This window comes from Scomber scombrus, chromosome 5 (genome assembly GCF_963691925.1).
Source record: "Scomber scombrus chromosome 5, fScoSco1.1, whole genome shotgun sequence".
NCBI lineage: Eukaryota > Metazoa > Chordata > Actinopteri > Scombriformes > Scombridae > Scomber > Scomber scombrus.
The window spans coordinates 15,292,085-15,311,588 of NC_084974.1; the positions used below are offsets into that span (position 1 = coordinate 15,292,085).

Consider the following 19,504-nt stretch of genomic DNA (forward strand, 5'->3'; position numbering starts at 1 on the left):
AGTTACAGAACAGCTTGACAGGAGCAGACATAAGCAAGAACAAATGTGAGCAAAAATAGACAGCATAACACTTCAAACAAGAAGCAGGATAACAGTAACACAACAGGGCAATTCAACTGCATAAACAGGGACAGACATAAGAAAAACAAGTGCAAGAAACATGATAAATATAACACTAAGGCAGGTCAGGCAACAAAACATTTTAATAGCATACACAAAGACAGACAAGCAAGAACAAGTAAAATCAGATTTCTGGGTTTATCAGCTACTGTAGAAACATGGCGGGGCAACATGGCAGAGGACCTGTGTGAGCTTTGTGTAACAGAGTAAATTATACAGTAATGAGATATGTGTTGAGTTCAATATTAATTAGTTATGTGTTATAATTACATATATTAACATTTCTGCACAGCTGACATGCTACTCCTCCAGTCAAGTGGAACGTGTTAGTCTCTGTATCTCGACGTTCACTTTTGTGGGTCCCCTCTATAAGTCACGTCTCTCTGCCTCTCCCCTTTTTGTCACTAGAGAGAGGGAGAGAGGGGCTCGTGTGTGTAACTAATGGACCAGAGGATTTTGTCGTTCATTTCTGTTGTCAGAATAAATGGTGATCGCCTCCAAAGACATCCTGGTCTGAGTCTCTGCATCTTACACAACGCACATAATGTCAACCACCACTGGTTACATATGTAGAAAGGCCTCATTCTAAGCTATCCAAAACACAACTATTCTTATTTTCAGGTGATTATACACTCATTTAAACATACTTTTAATATTTCATTTCATTTCAAATAAGCCCCTTTCATTAGATGCCACTAAATCTTACGCACTGGTCCTTTAGGTCGGTTTGCAATATTGCTTATACACATTTTAAAGGTTATATTCATTTTTCCTTCTTCATTTCTGTATTATGTATCTTGTATGTTTACATATTTCAACTTTGTGGCTATCTGTTGTTGGATCCTTTGATCCATCAGTAAAAACATGCCCATAGTCTGTATATTTGCATCCTATATAACAATAAAACTCATTTACTGCATCTGCACTTCTATTTTTTGCTTAGTAGGAAGCAGTTTCCTCTACAAAGCCTCTATTATTCATAGAGATTGTTTATTAGTCATGTACAGCTGAACAAAACTCCTTCCCCTGAGTCCCTTGTTGCTGCATTTTTTTCTCCCTTTCTAAACACGTCTTACACATTTTGTGGTTAAATGACTATCTCCATGACCTCTTGGTGACTGTTGCAACACTAACTGCATTTACTCTAGACCAACACAATTTGAATATATTATACCTGTCAGCTTATTTGTCACATCATTACAAAAAGTCTACATTTGACAATAAACTCAGAATTTGCATTTGAAGAGAAGAAGACAATTGCTGCATAAGAATATAATATAATACATGAACAAACAATTATTTGAGGATATTATGAAAACTTATTATTCAGCTTTATTTTTCATGATCTTCAGTTTTTTTTATTGGAGTTCGTTTTGATTTAATTACATAAATGTTTATATATTTGGCACATTTATAAATAAATAAAATAAGAGAGAATAGGAGAAAATGTTTATTAAAAAAGCAAAAAAAAAGAAAAATAAAATAAAAGAGATTAAGTTGAATAAAAAGCTTAAGTAAAACTAGGTTAAGGAGAGATTAAAAGAGAAAATAAACAGCCGAATAAAACCGATAAGAAGATAAAACTTACAGGAAAAAATGTAATAAATAAAAAATCAGAGTTGTCTGAAAGCGTTTGAACGCAGCATGTGCCTTTTTTTTGCCTTTTCGTATTTTCTTTATATTTTTATTTTCTTTATTATTTTGTGTCTTTGACGTTATTCACAAATATCTTACAACCCAAATTAACCCATGCGCTCTTTCTTTTCAAAAGCGCAATTGCTTTGTTTTTTTTGGTACATCTGCGTTTCCGTAGACCCGGAAGCAGCGTTTCACAACCATCAGGACGCCGGCGTGACATTCACTGGGTTGAATAACGACCACCCCGTGTATCCTACCGAGCTGTAGCCAATATGAGAGTACTAAAAGCGGGATTGTGTTTGGCCAAAACGCGTCTTGTAGCTCCGAGCAGCGTCACTATCAAAAAGGTAAGATTAGGTAACCAGAGGTGATTGACACCGTCAGTCAGTAAACACACACAAACCCGGTCTGATTATCGATCTTCCCCCACAGGTGCTCATCAACAGCTGTCGGTCATGTTCCTCTGGTGTGTTTCCCAACCAGAGGATCCGAAACATAGGCATCTCAGCGCACATCGACTCCGGGAAGACAACCCTGACCGAGCGCGTCCTCTATTACACCGGCAGGATAGCAGAGATACACGAGGTGCATTAATCAGTGGTGTTATGGTTAGATGATGATTGCATGTGTGTGTATATTTTGTATTGACGGGCTCCTTCTCTCCTCCAGGTGAAAGGGAAGGACGGTGTTGGAGCCACTATGGACTCAATGGAGCTGGAGAGGCAGAGAGGCATCACCATCCAGTCTGCTGCCACTTACACCGAGTATAAGGATCATAACATCAATATTATTGACACCCCAGGTACTAAAAAATGTTAACTTAAAGCTAAAAGGATACTCAAGGACAGGTTCACAGATTTCTAGTCTTAAAAACAACAGCCAGGAGCCCAAATGAACACTGAAACATATTGTTCTTGCCATAATCATTCCCCCTGTTCATACTGTCCATTAAAAGATCACTTTATAATGCACTTTCAGTATAAATGATGGGAGTCTGCAATCGGCTGTGGCTCAGGAGGTACAGCAGCTCGTCCACCATTCAGAAGATCGGTGGTTCGATTCCCAGCTCCTCCAGTCCACATGTCAATGTTTCCATGGCTGCGTTAATGGTTTATGAATGTTAGTTTCCCTCTGATGAGCAGGTTGGTTCCCTGCGTGGTAGCCCCTGTCATCAGTTTGTGAATGTGACATTTAGTGTAAAAGCACTTTGAGTGGTCAAATATACTAGAAAAGCGCTATATAAGTACAATCCATTTACCATTTAATATGATGCTTCAGCCATCTAAATAAATCAAATCAGTTACCCCCAGGCACTAAACATGTTACTTGAGTAAACATGGAAAATAAAAGGAAGGGTTTTTCAAGTCTAAAAACAACAGTCAGGAGCCCAAATGAACACTGAAACATGTTTTTCTTTATTTACCCCTCTATAATCCCTTCACAATGTACTTTCAATATAAATGACGGGAGCCTGCGGGCTAATTATGATGCTTCAACCAAATGAGTCAAAGCAGGCATCACTTTCTAATCTGCATTTTTCACATCTCTCTGTACCTCCTTTGTTTTGTGTGGTGGAAATCTAAAGATGAATTCACAGAGATCACAAGTTTTATTGCACACTTAAAGGTTGAAAGAGATACTGTATGAAGCTCAGTGTTGGTATTGGTTGGTCAGTGGTATAATGGCAATGTAACATAATCATAAGACAATAACATGAGAGTCTAAGCTTCCATTTCATTTTGGTTAAACAGGTCACGTGGACTTCACCATCGAAGTGGAGCGAGCGCTGCGTGTGCTGGATGGAGCCGTGCTGGTGCTGTGTGCGGTGGGGGGCGTCCAGTGTCAGACGATGACCGTTAACAGACAGATGAAACGCTACAACGTCCCCTTCCTCACCTTCATCAACAAGCTGGACCGCTTGGGTGCCAACCCCAACCGAGCCCTGCAGCAGATGAGGTACGCCATGCACACAAACCAGACTGCTGATTCCAAGCAGAATCACACATCACAATATATATATATATATATTTATTTATTTTTTAATTGTATTCTTGATTACTATGATCCATATAATCAATATATTAATGACTGAATAACTACAGCAGGGTTTTTCAGTTAATGAAAGATGTGAAAGATCCGTCAGATAAATCAGAGTAAAGAAAGAAATCTGAATTTTTATATTGATAGTTGATGTAATAATAATGTGGTTGTATAATAATGTGTGTTCTCTGGTGATATTTTATTACAACCAGGTGGCTGGTATGATCTTATATGTTAGCTAAAATTACATTGTTCATTTCACTCGGCTGAAACAGTCAAATGTTTTGTAAATGTTGTAAATCATAATATAATATGCTAGTATTTAATAATAATAATAATAATAATAATAATAATAATGATACAAATAATGATAATAATACAGTTGGTAAGATGAGGGGAAAAGAAAATATTAAAGCTGTGTCATCATGATATTTAAATAGAAATTCTACACATCTGATCTAAATATAAATCAATATAAGGGCATGTTATCCAAAATGCACCAATTTTTCTATTTAAAATGTTGAACTGTAAACTCTGGCAGCTTACATTAATGCTTTCTCATGAGCTGCTGAGAATTGATTAACATTCATTAAACGAAACAGTGGACACTGAAGCAGGAAAACTGTGATATTTTGGTACAAACAGGAGCAAACTGAACCCCTTTTATTCCTCTATCCGCTGCATTCACTGGCTGACATGAAATCATCAGGAGTATTTTGGACACAGCCCTAAAAATTATCAAGGTTTTACTTCCTGTATTTGGTTACCACAGTTTTCCTAAGTTTCTTACGCAAACCTCTTAAAATGTTTTTCTTCAGAACCAAACTGAACCAAAATGCAGCCTTCGTGAACATCCCCATCGGCCTGGAGGGAGACATACGTGGCCTGATTGACCTCATAGGGGAGCGAACCATGTATTTTGATGGACCATTTGGGTAAGGGAAGCTTGATGATAAGGAGATCTGTTTCTGCTACAGTGTAATGATTTTTAATTATTGGCCTAATGTGAATCATTTAGAAAGAGCGTTAGGCATCAGTGACTAATATGACTTATCAGCATTTGTCAGATAGCAAGTATTAATTTCAAGCTCTGATTCACCACTGCCCAGCTTCTTTTCCATATCCTGGGCACTCAAAAGCTGACTCAAATGTTTATTTTTTCCTCCCTGCAGTAAAGATATCCGCTATGATGAGATCCCAGCTGATTTTCGTGCAGAGGCTGCCGACCGGAGACAGGAACTGGTGGAGTGTGTAGCTAACGCTGATGAAATTTTGGGAGAGGTGTTCTTGGAGGAAAAAATTCCAACCAACGATGACCTGAAGGTGTGTGTGTGAGATCTGTCATAGGCTACTTTTGGGGACAAATCTCAGACTTCAGTTAATTGAGGACAGCTTGTCCAATTGGGGGCAAAAGCTGTATCCACAATTGGGGTAGAAACTGATTTTTGGGTCAGTGGTTAAGGACATGTAAGGACACAAGGAATGTAAATCCCCAAAAGTGACTTACCCATGGTCGATATGTGTATGATATATATGTTTGTGTGTGAAAGAGAGGACATGTGCGCCAACGTATATGAAATCTTTGGGATTTAAGAATTTGCAAGGTTTTCAAGTTTCTTAAAGAATGAATGGAAGACCATAAAAGTACTCCTCAACTGTACAAGTGTATCTTCATCAACTGTCTTTCAGTATCTTCCCTTTTGTCTAAAACTATGACATATAGTTGCTTCAAAATTAGTTTTGAAATAACTGATTTGACTATTATTGCTTAACAAGAATAAGGGTCCAAAGCCACTCCAGCATCTCTGTGAGTCTTCACTTAGGCACAGCGACACTTTGATTTAAATGCTAACATCAGCATACTATCGTGCCCTTAATGAAAATGTACAATTCAACCAAAACCAAAAGGCCAATCCATCCACTAGAGACTAAAGTGGTGGACTGACAGAGTGACATTGCCACCTAGTACAGCTGATAACAGTATGGCATCTTTGAGACCTATTAATGACAAGTCTGTAGTATTAATTGAAATTCAGTCTGTCAAAACTCCTCAAATGAAAAATCTAAATCAAAACTGGGATGTGAACCATGAGTGTGTGACTGATGAATAAAAATGTGCTTAACACTTCATCTCCTCTCACTGTCTCCCAGGCTGCAATCCGCAGAGCCACAGTACAGCGTCTCTTCTCCCCAGTGCTGGTGGGAACAGCGCTGAAGAACAAGGGCGTCCAACCTCTACTGGATGCTGTGCTGGAATACCTGCCAAACCCCACAGAAATCAACAACTACGGCATCCTCAATGAAGAGTAAGTATGGAGTAGTGTCTCGTTGCTCACCGTGAGAAGAGGAACTGAATTTTCTGATAGTCTTTCCTCGGAAAATGTTACATCAGCTGTTTTTTTTCAATGTATTAGAGGTTCCAGTGAATCATCAAAGATTCTCATGGATCCCACAAGAGATTCTGCAAACCCTTATGTTGGTCTGGCCTTCAAACTGGAGGTAAAAAGCCCTAAGAACTAAAGTTGTTTTTCTCTTTCATACATCCCCATAGTTTATTCTTTATTTCCACTACTCTGATTAACTTTCTCATGCTTTACTGTTTTCTTGTGGTCTTTCTCATTAACAGGCAGGGAGATTCGGTCAGCTGACGTATGTGCGTGTGTACCAGGGCTGTCTGAAGAAGGGGGAGTACATCTACAACACGCGCACGAGCAAGAAAGTCAGAGTGCAGAGGCTTGTGCGTCTCCACGCTGACCAGATGGAGGTGAGAACAAGCCAGTACATGTCAGCAGGCTGTCACAGGTTTCCATCTGCAGTTTCCATTTTTAACAGCAAAAACAAACATGACATGGCCAAAATGCTTTAAGTTCCTCTTTTGGTTGCAGTGAAGTGTGTAGATAACGACCACATCCCTTGTGACACCAGAGTAACATGTTTCCAACTGTCTTGCATCAAAACAAGACATTAAACTGTTTAATATTCATTCGTATGTTAAAAAATAAAATCACACATATAGACTAACTCGGTTGTTACCTCACCCTCATATATCCATTATTCCCCTTCTATCTGCGCCTTTTCAGGATGTTGATGAGGTGTATGCAGGAGATATTTGTGCTCTGTTTGGGGTTGACTGTGCAAGTGGAGATACTTTCACATCTAAGGCCAGCGCTAACCTCTCTATGGTGAGATATTTGAGTGTTTTCATATTAAAACCAATCGATATAAACTGGTTTTTGCATATTCTTGTTGTCATTCTTTATTCTAAGATATAACTAGCGTCTCTGTGCTTATTTATTATGTTATTTGTCCCACAGGAGTCTATTCACGTCCCAGAGCCTGTCATTTCCATGGCAATGAAGCCTTCCAACAAGGTAAATAAATACAGACTTAAATGTACCTTTTTAAAAAGGACTTCAGGAGCCTAAATTGCACCATTCTTTAATTTTTAACCATCTTCCTTTCAACCAGAATGACCTGGATAAATTCTCCAAAGGTATCAACCGTTTCACCAGAGAGGATCCGACGTTTAGAGTTCATTATGACACAGAGAGCAAAGAAACCATCATCTCAGGCATGGGCGAGCTGCATCTGGAAATCTACTCCCAGGTACACGTCAGATATGCACTGCGTGGTAAATATAAGATGTCTTGATATAACTGATACTCATTCAGCCATCTAGGTTACATTTTTTAAAAACTGAGCTCTCTGAAAATTTGACACATTATTCTTAATGCTTTCTACTAAAAGACTCCATGACAAGGAAAAAATGTCTGTAGATAGGTTTGAGAGATGAAACCAAACACACCATAAACTGAATGGTACAGTAGTGAACTGTAGTCAATATCTCCAAACTTCAGGAAATCAGACATTTAATGGATAGAACTGCATAATAAACCAGGTTTTCCTAATTTCTCCCTTTTAAACGTAACCTATATCTGACCTGTTTTTGTTTGGGTTCTGCATTATAGAGGATGGAGAGAGAATATGGCTGTCCCTGTGTGATGGGAAAGCCCAAAGTGGCTTTCAGAGAGACGATCACCAGTCCTGTACCGTAAGTGTTTATCTCCAACACAAACACACACACTGAACACAGATAAACTGAGGCAATACTCTGTATAAACAGTTTATTTTGACTGTATTGACGCTAGCAATCAGAGGTACTAGTAAAGTAGCAGAGTGTAAGGATATCATCATTATGTATGATAGATTCATTTGTTTTTTGATAGAATAAAGTTACAAAAGTGAATACTGCAAGCATCAACAGCAAATAAAAACTTCATACTTGCTGTTCTACTTTGTATGTATGTACTTTGCATTAATGTTTCAATATTAATGAGGTTTTTCACACTCAAAGCAGCGGGGCAGCATTGTCATCTGCAGCACTTTAACTCCCTCTGGAGGAGACCATGTGATCAGCAGTTTCCAGTGAATGATTTCCTGCAAAAAAATACCACATAAAAGTCATCAGTAAAATGGCATTTTATATATATATTATAGAAAGATAGGACGTGTTAGTACTCTGCACATCTGATTGTGGTCCCCAGACCACTGTCTGCTTTATCGAGTGGTCATTATGATAAGCAATTAATCAGTTTACCAAGGACATACACAAACATTTACTGTTGACAGCTATGATCAGTTTTCTGGTTCATATCATGAAATGATTTATTGGGGATTTATTTTCTTAGTTGTACCTTAGTTTGAATAAGATAATTTCATAGCTTGATTAACAAATTGAAATACTTGACTAATTGATTGAGAATAATAGCTGCATTTATTAACGAATGAATAATATTGCAGGATATTAATGATTTAAGGGATTACCTGGGACACCATATCATGCAGCAGTACGTCATAGTCGAACTTCAGCTGGTCGTTCTCAGTTGCCTGCAGGAGAAAAGGGGACAAATGAATCCAAATTAGTTCAGTGTAGAGGTTATGTGTGTGTTGTCTGCCTTCCAACTGAGCTACTTGTCAGACAGTGTGAAGTTGTACCCTCTCATGGTTGATGCAGGAAATGTGCTGTCTTCATCACAGACTGGATTGATTTAAAAATACATGTTAAGATTGACTGAGACACTTTTAGGCTTTTGTTACAAAATAAAATAACATTTCTAAGGTGCTACATTCATTAAAAAAATCCTGCTTTCATTACTGTTGTTTAAAGGCTAAATTCAGTCAAAAATTAGACCTACTTATCTATTGAGGATTTTTTAACAGATCTGAAAGTCACTTTTACCTGCAGAAAAACACCTACCATTTGTGTGACGTTGGCCACCTGAGCCATGTTGTATTTAGTGTCTTCAGTGGATTCATTCAACATGACAAAACTGGAGGCCACAGCTCCCAGGTGCCAGAAAGGTTTCATGCCAGGTTCGATATTACCGTAGCTATCTGTTGATCAGAGTATCAGTATAATCAAAGAAAAAAATAAAAATCTTATCATCTAAACATACTTTGGGTATTTATGTTGTTCAGGATATTACAGAGATAGGGTCAGAGATGAGTCATGCGTGTTGCGTTATCACTATTAAGAGGAACATGGAGTTCTCTTAGAAACCACTAACAATGTTGAAACACTCATTTTAAACTGCTGATGTTGGGCAATATGGACTTTTCTGTGTCGATCAGTTGCAACAGTATGCAGACTTAGTTTTATTGCATTTACCAGGTAAATGTTGTACCGACAGCAGACTCTGGTTCATCTTGTACTGCTGGTACAAGGCCTCGTCTTGAGCTGTAGTGTTGATTTTTAAGAGCTCTTCACATGAGGCCTTAACCTGAGGTGAACGCTGCTGTTCACCTCTTGGGAACAAAACTTCTGCAGAGCAAGTCCATGTAGTCTGGAGGAATTTAACAAAAAACAGGCATGAAGCACAAGTGAAGACAGAATAGTGTATAAAAGAAGAAGTGGAGGGGAGTTGACAGAGCAAAGGCGTAGTCCAGATGTTACCACGGCAGCCAGTGAGTCAAGGTTGCAAACACACTGTTAAAATATACAATCTCATGTGAGCCTCCTTTTATCTGCTGTTTTATAAATCTTGTCAAACCTGGTCAGACCTGTTTACTCTAAAGCCATAGATTATTCAGCTGTGTACTTTAAACAGAAACTCTGATTTGTTTAATTCTTTTCATGTTCTACATTTCCAACAAGCACAAAATGAATGCAGTACCATTAATTATAACATGTTTGACACCGAGGATAAATGAAGCAAGTTAAACAAGGATTATGCCAATTACTATGAATCCTTTTAGAAACAAACAGACAAACTCAAATGAGCATTAAATTAAATCTTTCAATGATCTGTGGTTAAATGTTTTAAAATATCTGAATCAGGAATGACGTTTGAAATGAGACATGTAGCTTTATTCTGTTTTTAGGATATTTTTAACATCTGGGCAGGGATTACAGATGGAAAATAGCTTTCTGTGTTAACTCAGGCTCATTCACAGCTGTTTCCTTTCTGTTGATCAGTGAGTTCCCAACAAAATTACACAAAATTTAGAAATTAAACCAAATTTAAAAAAGGTACAGTAGCCACTTCCATGTACACTTACATTCCCTATGATCTCCTGCATTGAGATCTCCAGCTGATACTTTCTTCCAGAGTCTGCCACATCCTAAAAGAGAAATCAGAAATTAATCATAGTTGACACCAGCGTTGATAAAAGTTAAAGGCTTCCTCGTGTTTAGCTGACCTCCGCGTTTGCTTTGTGGACGTCGTGCAGTAAGAACAGCTTGGACGGTGAGCCATAGCGGGTGTTGAGGTAGTGTTCGACCACCTTGGCTGCCATCTGAGCAGGATAGTAATTTGGGTTTAGCTCTCCGGTCTCCTTCATATCCTCTTCCACCGCCCCATTCATTAATATCTGTTATTCCACAAAGAAACAGAGTATGGAAGGAGTGAAAAATAGAAAAGAAGCACCTGCAGGGAGCAGGGATGGGCTCCTGTTGCTGAAGGACTTTGATCCTCAGGGTGCAGCTCCTGTCCAGAATGGGACCAGGATGGGAAGGGCAGTAAATACATATAGAAACAAAGTGTTATCAAGAGTGTAGAGGTGAAGAATGTGATGAATACTGAGTCAAATAAGGGAGTGTGATCTTGCCTGTTACTGGAACACTGAGACTGTCTGTTACTTGGCAGGTTGAAAGTTTTGTTTCAGAGTCAGCTGCTCCTCATGGAAGCGGAACAATTACTTCCTACTTCCTTCTACGCCATACCTCTTTCAGGACTTCCCCCTTTTAAAGAGACATAGCTCTTTTCTTGCTCTTCATATTTGCTATCAAATCAACTTGAAATAAAATGCAATGCAAGAAAATAGACCTGGATCCCTCAAATTTGCTTCTAATTCCTACAATAGTCTTACAGGTACATGCCCCACTTTAGGTAACTTTATCAACGAATTACATGATAATCTTGATTTTTCTTTCTAAATTGTCAATTGATATCTATTACTGGCAAATTTCTCAAGTGATTGGGGGAAGTTGCAATTTTTCTTCCCCTGTTCAAAATGTGGATTTTTCTGATGTTTTCTTCAGGTTTGACTTCACTCATAAGAAGCAGAGTGGTGGTTCTGGGCAGTACGGTAAGGTTATTGGAGTCCTCGAGCCGCTGGAAGCAGAAGATTACACCAAATTGGAGTTTGATGACCAGACAATGGGAACCAACGTCCCGAAGCAGTTTGTACCAGCTATAGAAAAGGTATGCACAAATGTTTCTTTTCCTCACTTTAATGTTGTCAAAGTGCAGCTGTTGTGCATGTTGGTAAAGCGAAGCTAAGTAAGTATGTTTTAAAATCATCTTTCTCGCCTCACTTTTTCTGTTTTCCCACCATCGTGCTACAGGGTTACAGGGACGCCTGTGAGAAAGGACCCCTGAGCGGCCACAAAATCTCAGGAGTCAGATTCCTCCTGGAGGACGGAGCACATCACATGGTGGACTCCAATGAGCTCTCCTTCATCCGTGCAGGAGAGGGCGCTCTAAAGCAAGGTGAGGGTCAGATGAGGGTTAGCTCTGATCACATATGTAATTTTTATTTATTTTATTCCACGTTGCTGTGAGTGTATTTTTATGCTGATTTTGATGTTTTGTCTGCAGCTATGGAAAAAGCCACCGCGGCCATCCTGGAGCCCATCATGTCTGTGGAAATTGTTGCACCTCAGGAGTTTCAGGGAACAGTTATTTCTGGAGTAAACCGTCGCCATGGTGTCATTTCAGGACAGGATGGGGCTGAAGGATACTTCACTCTGTATGCTGATGTGAGTCAAGTTTGTCATTCTTCACATTCAGCACACATAGCAACACATCTTATTTTAATATTCCTTGGTGTATTTACATTTGACATAATTACATGTTTCACCCAACAGATTCCACTAAACGACATGTTCGGCTACGCCACAGAGCTACGCTCCTGCACTGAAGTAAGTTCAAACTAAACAGCCTAAAACTCTGACCTGTTCTAGTCCAAAACATGCCGAGCCTATTCAGAGTTCTAGTATGCAAACAGCTTATGTATTTAAAGGGGACACATCATGCACATTTCCAGATCTATATTTACATTCCTGGGCTCTACTGAAGTACTTTTGTTTGACAGTTCAAAAATTCCTTAAGTATCTTAATATTTAATAATGGTCCTAAATGCAGCCCCTCAGCTCAGCCTCTGAAGGCCCCCCTCCCAAAAAACCCACTCTGTTCTGATTGGTTAGCTGCCAGAGTCTGACTCTCGGCAGACTTCTGGGAGGGTACATAAACAATTGTAGCAGGATTTCACTTATTTTTTGACTGCCGTTTGTGGGCATGTGCAAACAGTCAGGTAGCGTTTTTTTAAATATGAACTTTGACCATGTTTAACATCAGAACAATAAATGACAGATCAATCACAAAAAGCATGTCAGAGTCTACAACCATGCCAGCAGCTCTGGAAGTCTGTGCTTTGACCTAAATGCTAATGTTGGCATGCTAACATCGTGCAGGTTTAATGTTTACCATGTTTACCATCTTGTTACTATGCTAATATGTTGTAATTAGCACTGAGCAGCTGAAGCTAATGGAGTTTTTATGGTACATAAACCACAGTATTGGACAAACTGAAATTCTGACCCAGTGATGAAGCTCTATGAAAAGTTAGCGGATCAGCATAGTCATTAGATTTTATCCACTGGGTTTTAATGTCTGTACAAAATATCATGGCAGTCCATCCAATAATTGCTGAGATACTTCAATTTGGACCAAATTGACAGACTGAAGTTACCACTAGCTTGGTAATGAAAGATAACCTTTTTTTTGTTTATTCAGGGAAAAGGCGAGTACACCATGGAGTACAGCAGATACCAGCCCTGCCTACCAGCCACACAAGAAGAACTCATGCACAAACACTTAGAGGCTACAGGCCAGCTTCCCGCAAAGAAGAACAAGTGGAAGAACTGAAAACTGTCAAACTGTACATTGGACTCTGACATGACCACCGTCCCTCATCTTTACACACGCTCTTTTCTGCCCATCCTCAGTCATGGCTTTGCAATAATTCTGTAACTTGGAGACAGATTCCATTTACGTTGTGGATACCTTTGTAGTGTAACCTTCCTTTGTATTGTTCGATCCCTGTGAAAAACATATTTATTACCTTGATTTTAGCACCATTTGACCTCTATGCTCCTAGAGTGAAAACGTACAGCAAGCTCAGTGTTTTGACTTGAGCGGATAATGGCTTTTGTACTATGTACAGAATGATCTTGTAACAATGACTGCAACAAAGATGATATATTATCTGTTATCTTTTAGTGTCTAGTTCTTTTTCAATAATTTTCCCACCTAATATGAAACACATGGTTAGTGGATTAGTGTTTCCTCTCACCTTGCACCTCCTCTCACCTCATTGATCCAAGATTCATCTGTCGTCACTGGAATGCTGGTGGGATGAGCTGACTTGTCTGCTGAGTCAGCTTCAGGTCGGATTATTGCGTTGAGGCTCCTATTTACTGCGGTTAACAGAATCAGAGCAATGATGATCCTCATTGTAGTGTGCCGTAAAAAATACAGATGCTGGAGAAAAGGAAAGCAGCGACCGCTTCTGTCAAGGAGTTCAGGCAGGGAAATGACCCCTCCTGCCAGTGTGGACTTATGTAACGGAGGAGAAGGGGAGGGGAGGCAGAGAGAAGAGATTGTCCAGATCCTGCTGTCTTCCTGGCACGATCTGTTTATGATTTTTCTCCCTTTAACTAAACAAACTGCTCCACTCTATCTGGGTCTGTTCTTCATTTGCTCTGATGCAACTCACTTAAACTGTCAGCCGCTAAATGTTTCAACACCATCCACGAGAAGAATTGATTAGTTTAGGAGTAGTTATCCAATTAGAGCTGCTGCTGGAAACACAGGTGTGACTAATATGTGAATTTGATTGGTTGCAGCCTCTCTTGGTACACAGAGAATGAATGTAAGACATTCACTGAGCCAAATTCAACATGTCCTGGCAATTAAAACAGAAACATCTACACAGTGAAAGATTTTGCTGATTATTGAAGTTAGGCAACACCAAGATGATAACCAGAAAAGTAAGTTCATTATAAGGTAAAAAGACCATTTCAATTCAATTCAATTTTATTTACATGGTGCCAAATCTCAAGGCACTTTTCACATAAAGCAGATCTAGCACGTACTCTTTTATTCTACCCAATATTTCCTTTATGAGCAAGTACTTGGCAACAGCGGCAGGGAAAAACTGTCCTTGTTAATGGAAAGAAACATCAGGCAGAACTGGGCTCTAGGTGGGCGGCCATCTGCCTTGACCGGTTGGGTTGAGAGAGGAGTGAGAGAAAGAGAGAGAGAGACAGATTGAGGGATAGACAGAGACCATAACTACATATTCACACAGGAAATACTGCCACCAGTTTATAAAAACCTTTAGAGAACAGAGAAACAGTAGTTAACCAAAACAATCTCACCACAAGGTTCATCAGTATAGCTGTTTTGGAGCTTTGTATTCGAAGTGCTACTAATGGACCTTGTGGAGAGATTGTTTTCGTCAAGTGTCATTCTCCTTGACCCTGTTTATACCTGGCATTAACACGCATCCTGGGTGATCCGATCATAAGTGGACATCAGAGATACGTTGTTGTTCACATCTGTCTCTATTATGTGTGTCGAGCTGACCACTTATGTCCAGATTATGTTGCTGCCTACGTTACTTCTGCTAAAAGGTCAGAGGGCCAAGCTCACAGTTAGTACGTCAGCCAGACAAGCATCACATTTGTTTTTAGTTCAGGCTAAAGAGAGAAGAAAAATGTTTCAAGAACTAATATACATATATGGGTTATTCCAACTGTTCAGATTACTACTCCAACAAGTTTATCTGTGCTCATCTCCATTCTTTCAGCTGTTCACCAAAACAAACACTACGTCCTGCACTGACAATGTGGTTGTTTACACTTGTATTTAGTGCTGCCCACTTGTTAATGTAAGGTGTAAACAGGGTCAAAGTTTAGCTGCGAGACCCTGGCTGACATTAAAACTGATTATTACGAAATGTGTTAAGACTTTAGAGATCCAAACCCTTAAATTCATAATTCTAGAGTCATAATTCTAACTCTGATATTATTCAGTAGCTTCTGTTTTGTCTTTTCTATTTGGTATTTGAATCATTACTAGCCAGAAAATATTCAAGGAAAAACTCAAAGGTCGAGAAAACTTTAATGACACTAAATGTGCTTTACAAAATGAACACGTGAGCAACATCAAAGCAAAAAGTCCACATAGTGAACTGAAATCATCACTGAGTCACACAGTGTTGCAGATAATGTAACTGTCCACTGTGTAACACAACACACAATCAGTCTCGTCAATAAGAGGTACAATATTCTATAAAACATGGATGGACTTGGATGGAAAACTTCATTGAATGCAAGATTTAAAAACTAAATTTAAGAGACGGAGCACAGCTCTCTCAGCTTGCTCTTCTTCCTCCTTTTCTTCACATGAACACATGTTTTTTGAGCATCATGTCTACTCGTACACCCCCGGCCTGTCTTAAGCACTTGATTGTGATTCTGCTGTGGTTTATATTCACCAGCGTCCCTTCTGAACTGCTCATCCCTCGGTAGATTGTCAATAAGCTCATAGAGGGTGAAAATGCTAAAGCAGATTTCATCGTAGGCTGTTCTGGTCCCGCATTCAAACAGGCAGGCGAAGGCCACAGCGGGTGGGGTGCCAGGTGAGGGTGGCAGCTCCAGGTATGCCAGGTCTGAATAGGCACTGGGACCCTCATAGATCACCCAGGGGCCCCGCCAGCTGTCTGGATCCCGGGGAAATAAGCTGAGAGAAACACCTAGATCCTTGCGTGCTGTGGTCCATGTTGGGTGGGAGTACACCACCCATGTAGGAGTAAGGAAATTGGAAGGGGCACTTTGATTGGGTGAAGAGGGGCTGGTGGAGACAGGAGTGATGTTTGGGAAGGGGGAGGTGGTGTGATTTGAGTGAGTCCAGTGTTTGGAGTGATGTGTAGGTTGGTGTAAGTGATGGTTAAGATTTTGACACACATGTAACGGAGCTGGGAATCCTACTATGCTACCGTGACAACCATTTCGAGGCTCAACCAGCCGCTGCACCAGCTGCCCCTCTTGAAACACCGCTCCATCATCCAGACTGAGGGCCTGCACCCTGTAGCCGAGGGGGCTTCGGGCGTTACAGTACAAGATGTTTGTCCCATCCTCTTCATCCACTGACGCCATCTGACACTCCACGCTCTCTGGGCCCGGCACCGCCTCTCCGAAACGCCAGGTCTGCCCATGGGTGTCACTGAGGAAGCAGAAGGCATGAGGACTGGTCTGGCAGAGCTGTCCGAAACACTCTTTGCACTCGATGTGGTAAGCGTAGGCAGGAATCAGCAAACGTCCTGATTTCAGCTGGATGCCGTGTCCTGGACCGAGGGCGAAAGTGGCCCATTCTGCAAGGAAGGAGCAGAAAGTAACACACAGATGTTATTATATACAGGTTAAGAGATGTAGTGGTACTGATAAAACAACTCGTAAAGGGAAAATACACCCAAAAACTCAGTAGAATTCATGATATAAAAATTGCACAGCTCAGTTTTAATTGTTGATTTGAATATGTTTCTCAAATCTGAACATTAGGGAAAAAAACTTTTGCAACCTTTTTTACTTGTGATGAAACCACATCACAGGTTGCGTGTGTGTTCAATTGAGGAGAGGTTTTCCTTCTCAGATTTTTTGTTTACAAACCTTTTTAGAGGTAAAACTATACTGAACTTCAAAGGGAAAAAGCAGAAATAAGAGACAAGACTCCTAATTTAGTGCAGCAGAATTTTCTTTTCTATAATTTCCCAAATGATAAACTCATAGTATGAAAGTTAAAAGAGTAGATTAGACTGTAACAAACTTCAGTTTGGGTAAATAACCCAGCAGTTAAATAAAAATATAACACTATAACTCAGTCAAAATGACTCCTTGAATAGCTTTCTGGGTAACATTAAGTCAGTTTAGTGTTGTTTCTATATTGACCCAAACTGGGTAAAATTTTAACCAAGTGATTTTGTATTTAACTGTGTAATCACCTGGCGACCCCTTGTGGGGGACCCAAGCTCATGTTAGGAGCCAGAGACAGATCCTGTCCATTCTCCATGAACACATGATATTGGATCAGATCCCAGGAAATACATTTCAGATTTCCAGTATTCACAAAAAAAGTGCCGTAATATTAAGTCTTGAATAGAATAACAAAGGTAGATTTTCACTTTTTGTCCCTTTTCCTGACCTTTGATAGTGTCTCCTATGACCCTCTTGGTGAGGTCGGTGACAGGACTCCAGGTGTCTCCGTTGTCGGTGCTGGAGACGTAGCAGAGGCGGGTGACATTCTTCCCTGTCACCAGCTGATAGGACTCTGACGTGTGACCCAGAACAGCGATGAAGAACAGAAAGAGAGTGCCTGTGAACTCATCGTACACCGGGCACGGGTTCATGGAGCGGTGGCCTGGCAGGAAAGCGGAACCCAGAACACGCATGTCCTCCCACTGGAGCAGCAAGAGGAACACAGTGAAGAGATAAGAAAGGATGTGTGAGTAATAAGGAAGAATAAGAGAAAACAAACCAGTCAGCAAAAGAAAAAGGTCTTTCACCTTAAAGGGTCATTTCAACCAAATTATAAAACACATCGTATATTTGTCCATGCAGATAATTTTGGTTTTGACAAAATAATCTTAACTCAGAGACCACTTACTAGCTCTCAACCACATCTAACAATCTATTGATGGTCTGCAGGTGAAGAATTAGCTTTCACATTTAAAAATCATTTCTTCTTATGTTATTTTACCACTATTATTGTTTATTTGTTGTTGTCTGTGCATGTTCTTTGATGGCACTGTTCTTTATTAAAATATCAATGGAAATATATTTCAAATGCAGAAGCACCTCATCCTCATCTGAAGTCTTTCTAACATGATCTTGGTATTAGTAACACCTTGCTCTGAGTTCCCCTTCTTAGAATTAATTCACATTTATAAGTAGTAAGTGTTTAATAATGTACTGTATTTGTCAACAATTATAACTTCTTCTATGAAGACAAACTGTATGTTGTATTATTACATCTGTATTTTACTATATTGCCATTCAGTAACTGTTTATACACCAGCCTGCACATATGAGTGTCCAAAGGAGGAGTTATAATCGTTACATACATTAATAAACATTTACATTTACTTACAACTACAATTATATTGTGTTGTAAATGATCTATTAACTGTACAAATAGTATACTGCTTATTCATGCCAAATAGGGATCCATTAAGATAATATTTGTTTCATTATGAGCCATTAAAAATGTAATTATTGTAGTTATCTTGCACTTTGTGTATTTACAGATGTACTGAATATGTAATGGACTAGTCTTGAGTGAGCAACTTTAACTGTGAGCTGTGAAGTACTTTATAACTACACTTAAGTAGCTTTTTTTAAGTTATTTTGCTTCTATTGAGTAAAATATGTGTAAAGTGACACTATCTATACATGGTCTTACAATCACTGGTGACAGCCTTAAATCTACTGGACCCTAAAGAGAGTCCACACCCAGCAGACAGCACTGACCTCCACATAGTTCCTGTAGAAAGTGCCTTTCCTCATGACCAGCAGGTGAGCCTGAGAGTCGGAAGGGCTGAGTCTCTCCTCACAGAAGGCCAGGAAGCAGCTGGAGCGGGGCAGGTAGAGCAGCGCCGGGACTCTGTACGTCACTCCGTTGGGCTCCTTGCGGAAAAGCACTGACCTTGCTGGGAAATATGGTGACCTCATACTCTCTCAGGTGTGTCCTCTGTTGTGTTTTCTGAGTAAGTGAAAATCCTCTGGACAGATGCTGCTTCACAGTCTGGTTAAAAATGGAGAAAGTAATCATTTTTCCACAAGACAATCTCTAGAAAAAGTTTCAGAAGAAGGTAAATTAATGTGAATTCTGTTTGCTATCTGATCTGTCACACAATTGTTTCGCCTGCTCCTGGAGCCCCAGTTAACATCTTCAAACCTGAATTTTCATTTTTAGTGTTTTTCTTTACACATTTAAAAAAGCCCCACAAACATTTTTAATTCAAATACAAAGTCTTACCTTTCGAATACTTCACCTTAGACTTCAATCGTTGCAACAGTAACAAACTTGATTTTAAAAAGTCACAAAAAGAAATCCTCTTATCATGTCATCTGTGAGGAGTTTTA

The 19,504-nt window shown here is 39.6% G+C and overlaps 3 protein-coding genes across 4 annotated transcripts; 1 reads left to right on the forward strand and 2 right to left on the reverse strand.

The window, feature by feature from the left end:
- The first annotated feature begins 1,950 nt into the window (after positions 1-1,950).
- gfm1 (G elongation factor, mitochondrial 1) lies at positions 1,951-13,570 on the forward strand. Its single transcript, XM_062419131.1, has 18 exons — positions 1,951-2,105; positions 2,191-2,343; positions 2,428-2,560; positions 3,510-3,714; positions 4,617-4,733; positions 4,971-5,121; positions 5,950-6,104; positions 6,213-6,297; positions 6,425-6,562; positions 6,879-6,980; positions 7,113-7,169; positions 7,267-7,404; positions 7,767-7,849; positions 11,339-11,501; positions 11,645-11,789; positions 11,898-12,058; positions 12,167-12,220; positions 13,095-13,570. Exons 1-18 carry the CDS (start codon positions 2,031-2,033, stop codon positions 13,224-13,226), a joined length of 2,247 nt encoding a protein of 748 aa, XP_062275115.1. The 5' UTR covers positions 1,951-2,030; the 3' UTR covers positions 13,227-13,570.
- On the reverse strand, positions 7,908-14,029 carry lxn (latexin). 2 transcript variants are annotated; one of them, XM_062419132.1, is made up of 7 exons: positions 13,671-14,029; positions 10,498-10,668; positions 10,357-10,419; positions 9,467-9,641; positions 9,056-9,192; positions 8,623-8,685; positions 7,908-8,235 (listed from the first exon to the last, which is right to left on the reverse strand). In XM_062419132.1, the coding sequence occupies exons 1-7, from the start codon at positions 13,812-13,814 to the stop codon at positions 8,128-8,130; spliced, it is 861 nt and encodes a 286-aa protein (XP_062275116.1). In that variant the 5' UTR covers positions 13,815-14,029; the 3' UTR covers positions 7,908-8,127. The 2 variants fall into 2 exon arrangements, with proteins under 2 accessions (XP_062275116.1, XP_062275117.1); XM_062419133.1 differs by lacking the exon at positions 13,671-14,029 and adding an exon at positions 10,906-11,013.
- Positions 14,030-15,638: 1,609 nt separating this feature from the next.
- neu4 (sialidase 4) lies at positions 15,639-19,143 on the reverse strand. The gene is made up of 3 exons (XM_062419069.1): positions 18,890-19,143; positions 17,565-17,820; positions 15,639-16,737 (listed from the first exon to the last, which is right to left on the reverse strand). Exons 1-3 carry the CDS (start codon positions 19,088-19,090, stop codon positions 15,716-15,718), a joined length of 1,479 nt encoding a protein of 492 aa, XP_062275053.1. The 5' UTR covers positions 19,091-19,143; the 3' UTR covers positions 15,639-15,715.
- Positions 19,144-19,504: the final 361 nt, after the last annotated feature.

What these genes read in the sequence shown, in the direction of transcription:
- gfm1 (XM_062419131.1), top strand. Translation starts at nt 2,031, where the DNA reads ATGAGAGTACTAAAAGCGGGATTGTGTTTGGCCAAAACGCGTCTTGTA. An exon ending in AGAGGGCGCTCTAAAGCAAG is followed by an intron (nt 11,790 to 11,897) that starts GTGAGGGTCAGA and finishes TTTTGTCTGCAG; the next exon opens with CTATGGAAAAAGCCACCGCG. An exon ending in ACTTCACTCTGTATGCTGAT is followed by an intron (nt 12,059 to 12,166) that starts GTGAGTCAAGTT and finishes TTCACCCAACAG; the next exon opens with ATTCCACTAAACGACATGTT.
- lxn (XM_062419132.1), bottom strand. Translation starts at nt 13,814, where the DNA reads ATGAGGATCATCATTGCTCTGATTCTGTTAACCGCAGTAAATAGGAGC. An exon ending in TGCAGGAGATCATAGGGAAT is followed by an intron (nt 9,642 to 10,356) that starts GTAAGTGTACAT and finishes AAATTCCTCCAG; the next exon opens with ACTACATGGACTTGCTCTGC. An exon ending in TGCATGATATGGTGTCCCAG is followed by an intron (nt 8,236 to 8,622) that starts GTAATCCCTTAA and finishes ATTTTTTTGCAG; the next exon opens with GAAATCATTCACTGGAAACT.
- neu4 (XM_062419069.1), bottom strand. Translation starts at nt 19,090, where the DNA reads ATGAGGTCACCATATTTCCCAGCAAGGTCAGTGCTTTTCCGCAAGGAG. An exon ending in TCTACAGGAACTATGTGGAG is followed by an intron (nt 17,821 to 18,889) that starts GTCAGTGCTGTC and finishes TTGCTGCTCCAG; the next exon opens with TGGGAGGACATGCGTGTTCT. An exon ending in CATAGGAGACACTATCAAAG is followed by an intron (nt 16,738 to 17,564) that starts GTCAGGAAAAGG and finishes CCTTCCTTGCAG; the next exon opens with AATGGGCCACTTTCGCCCTC.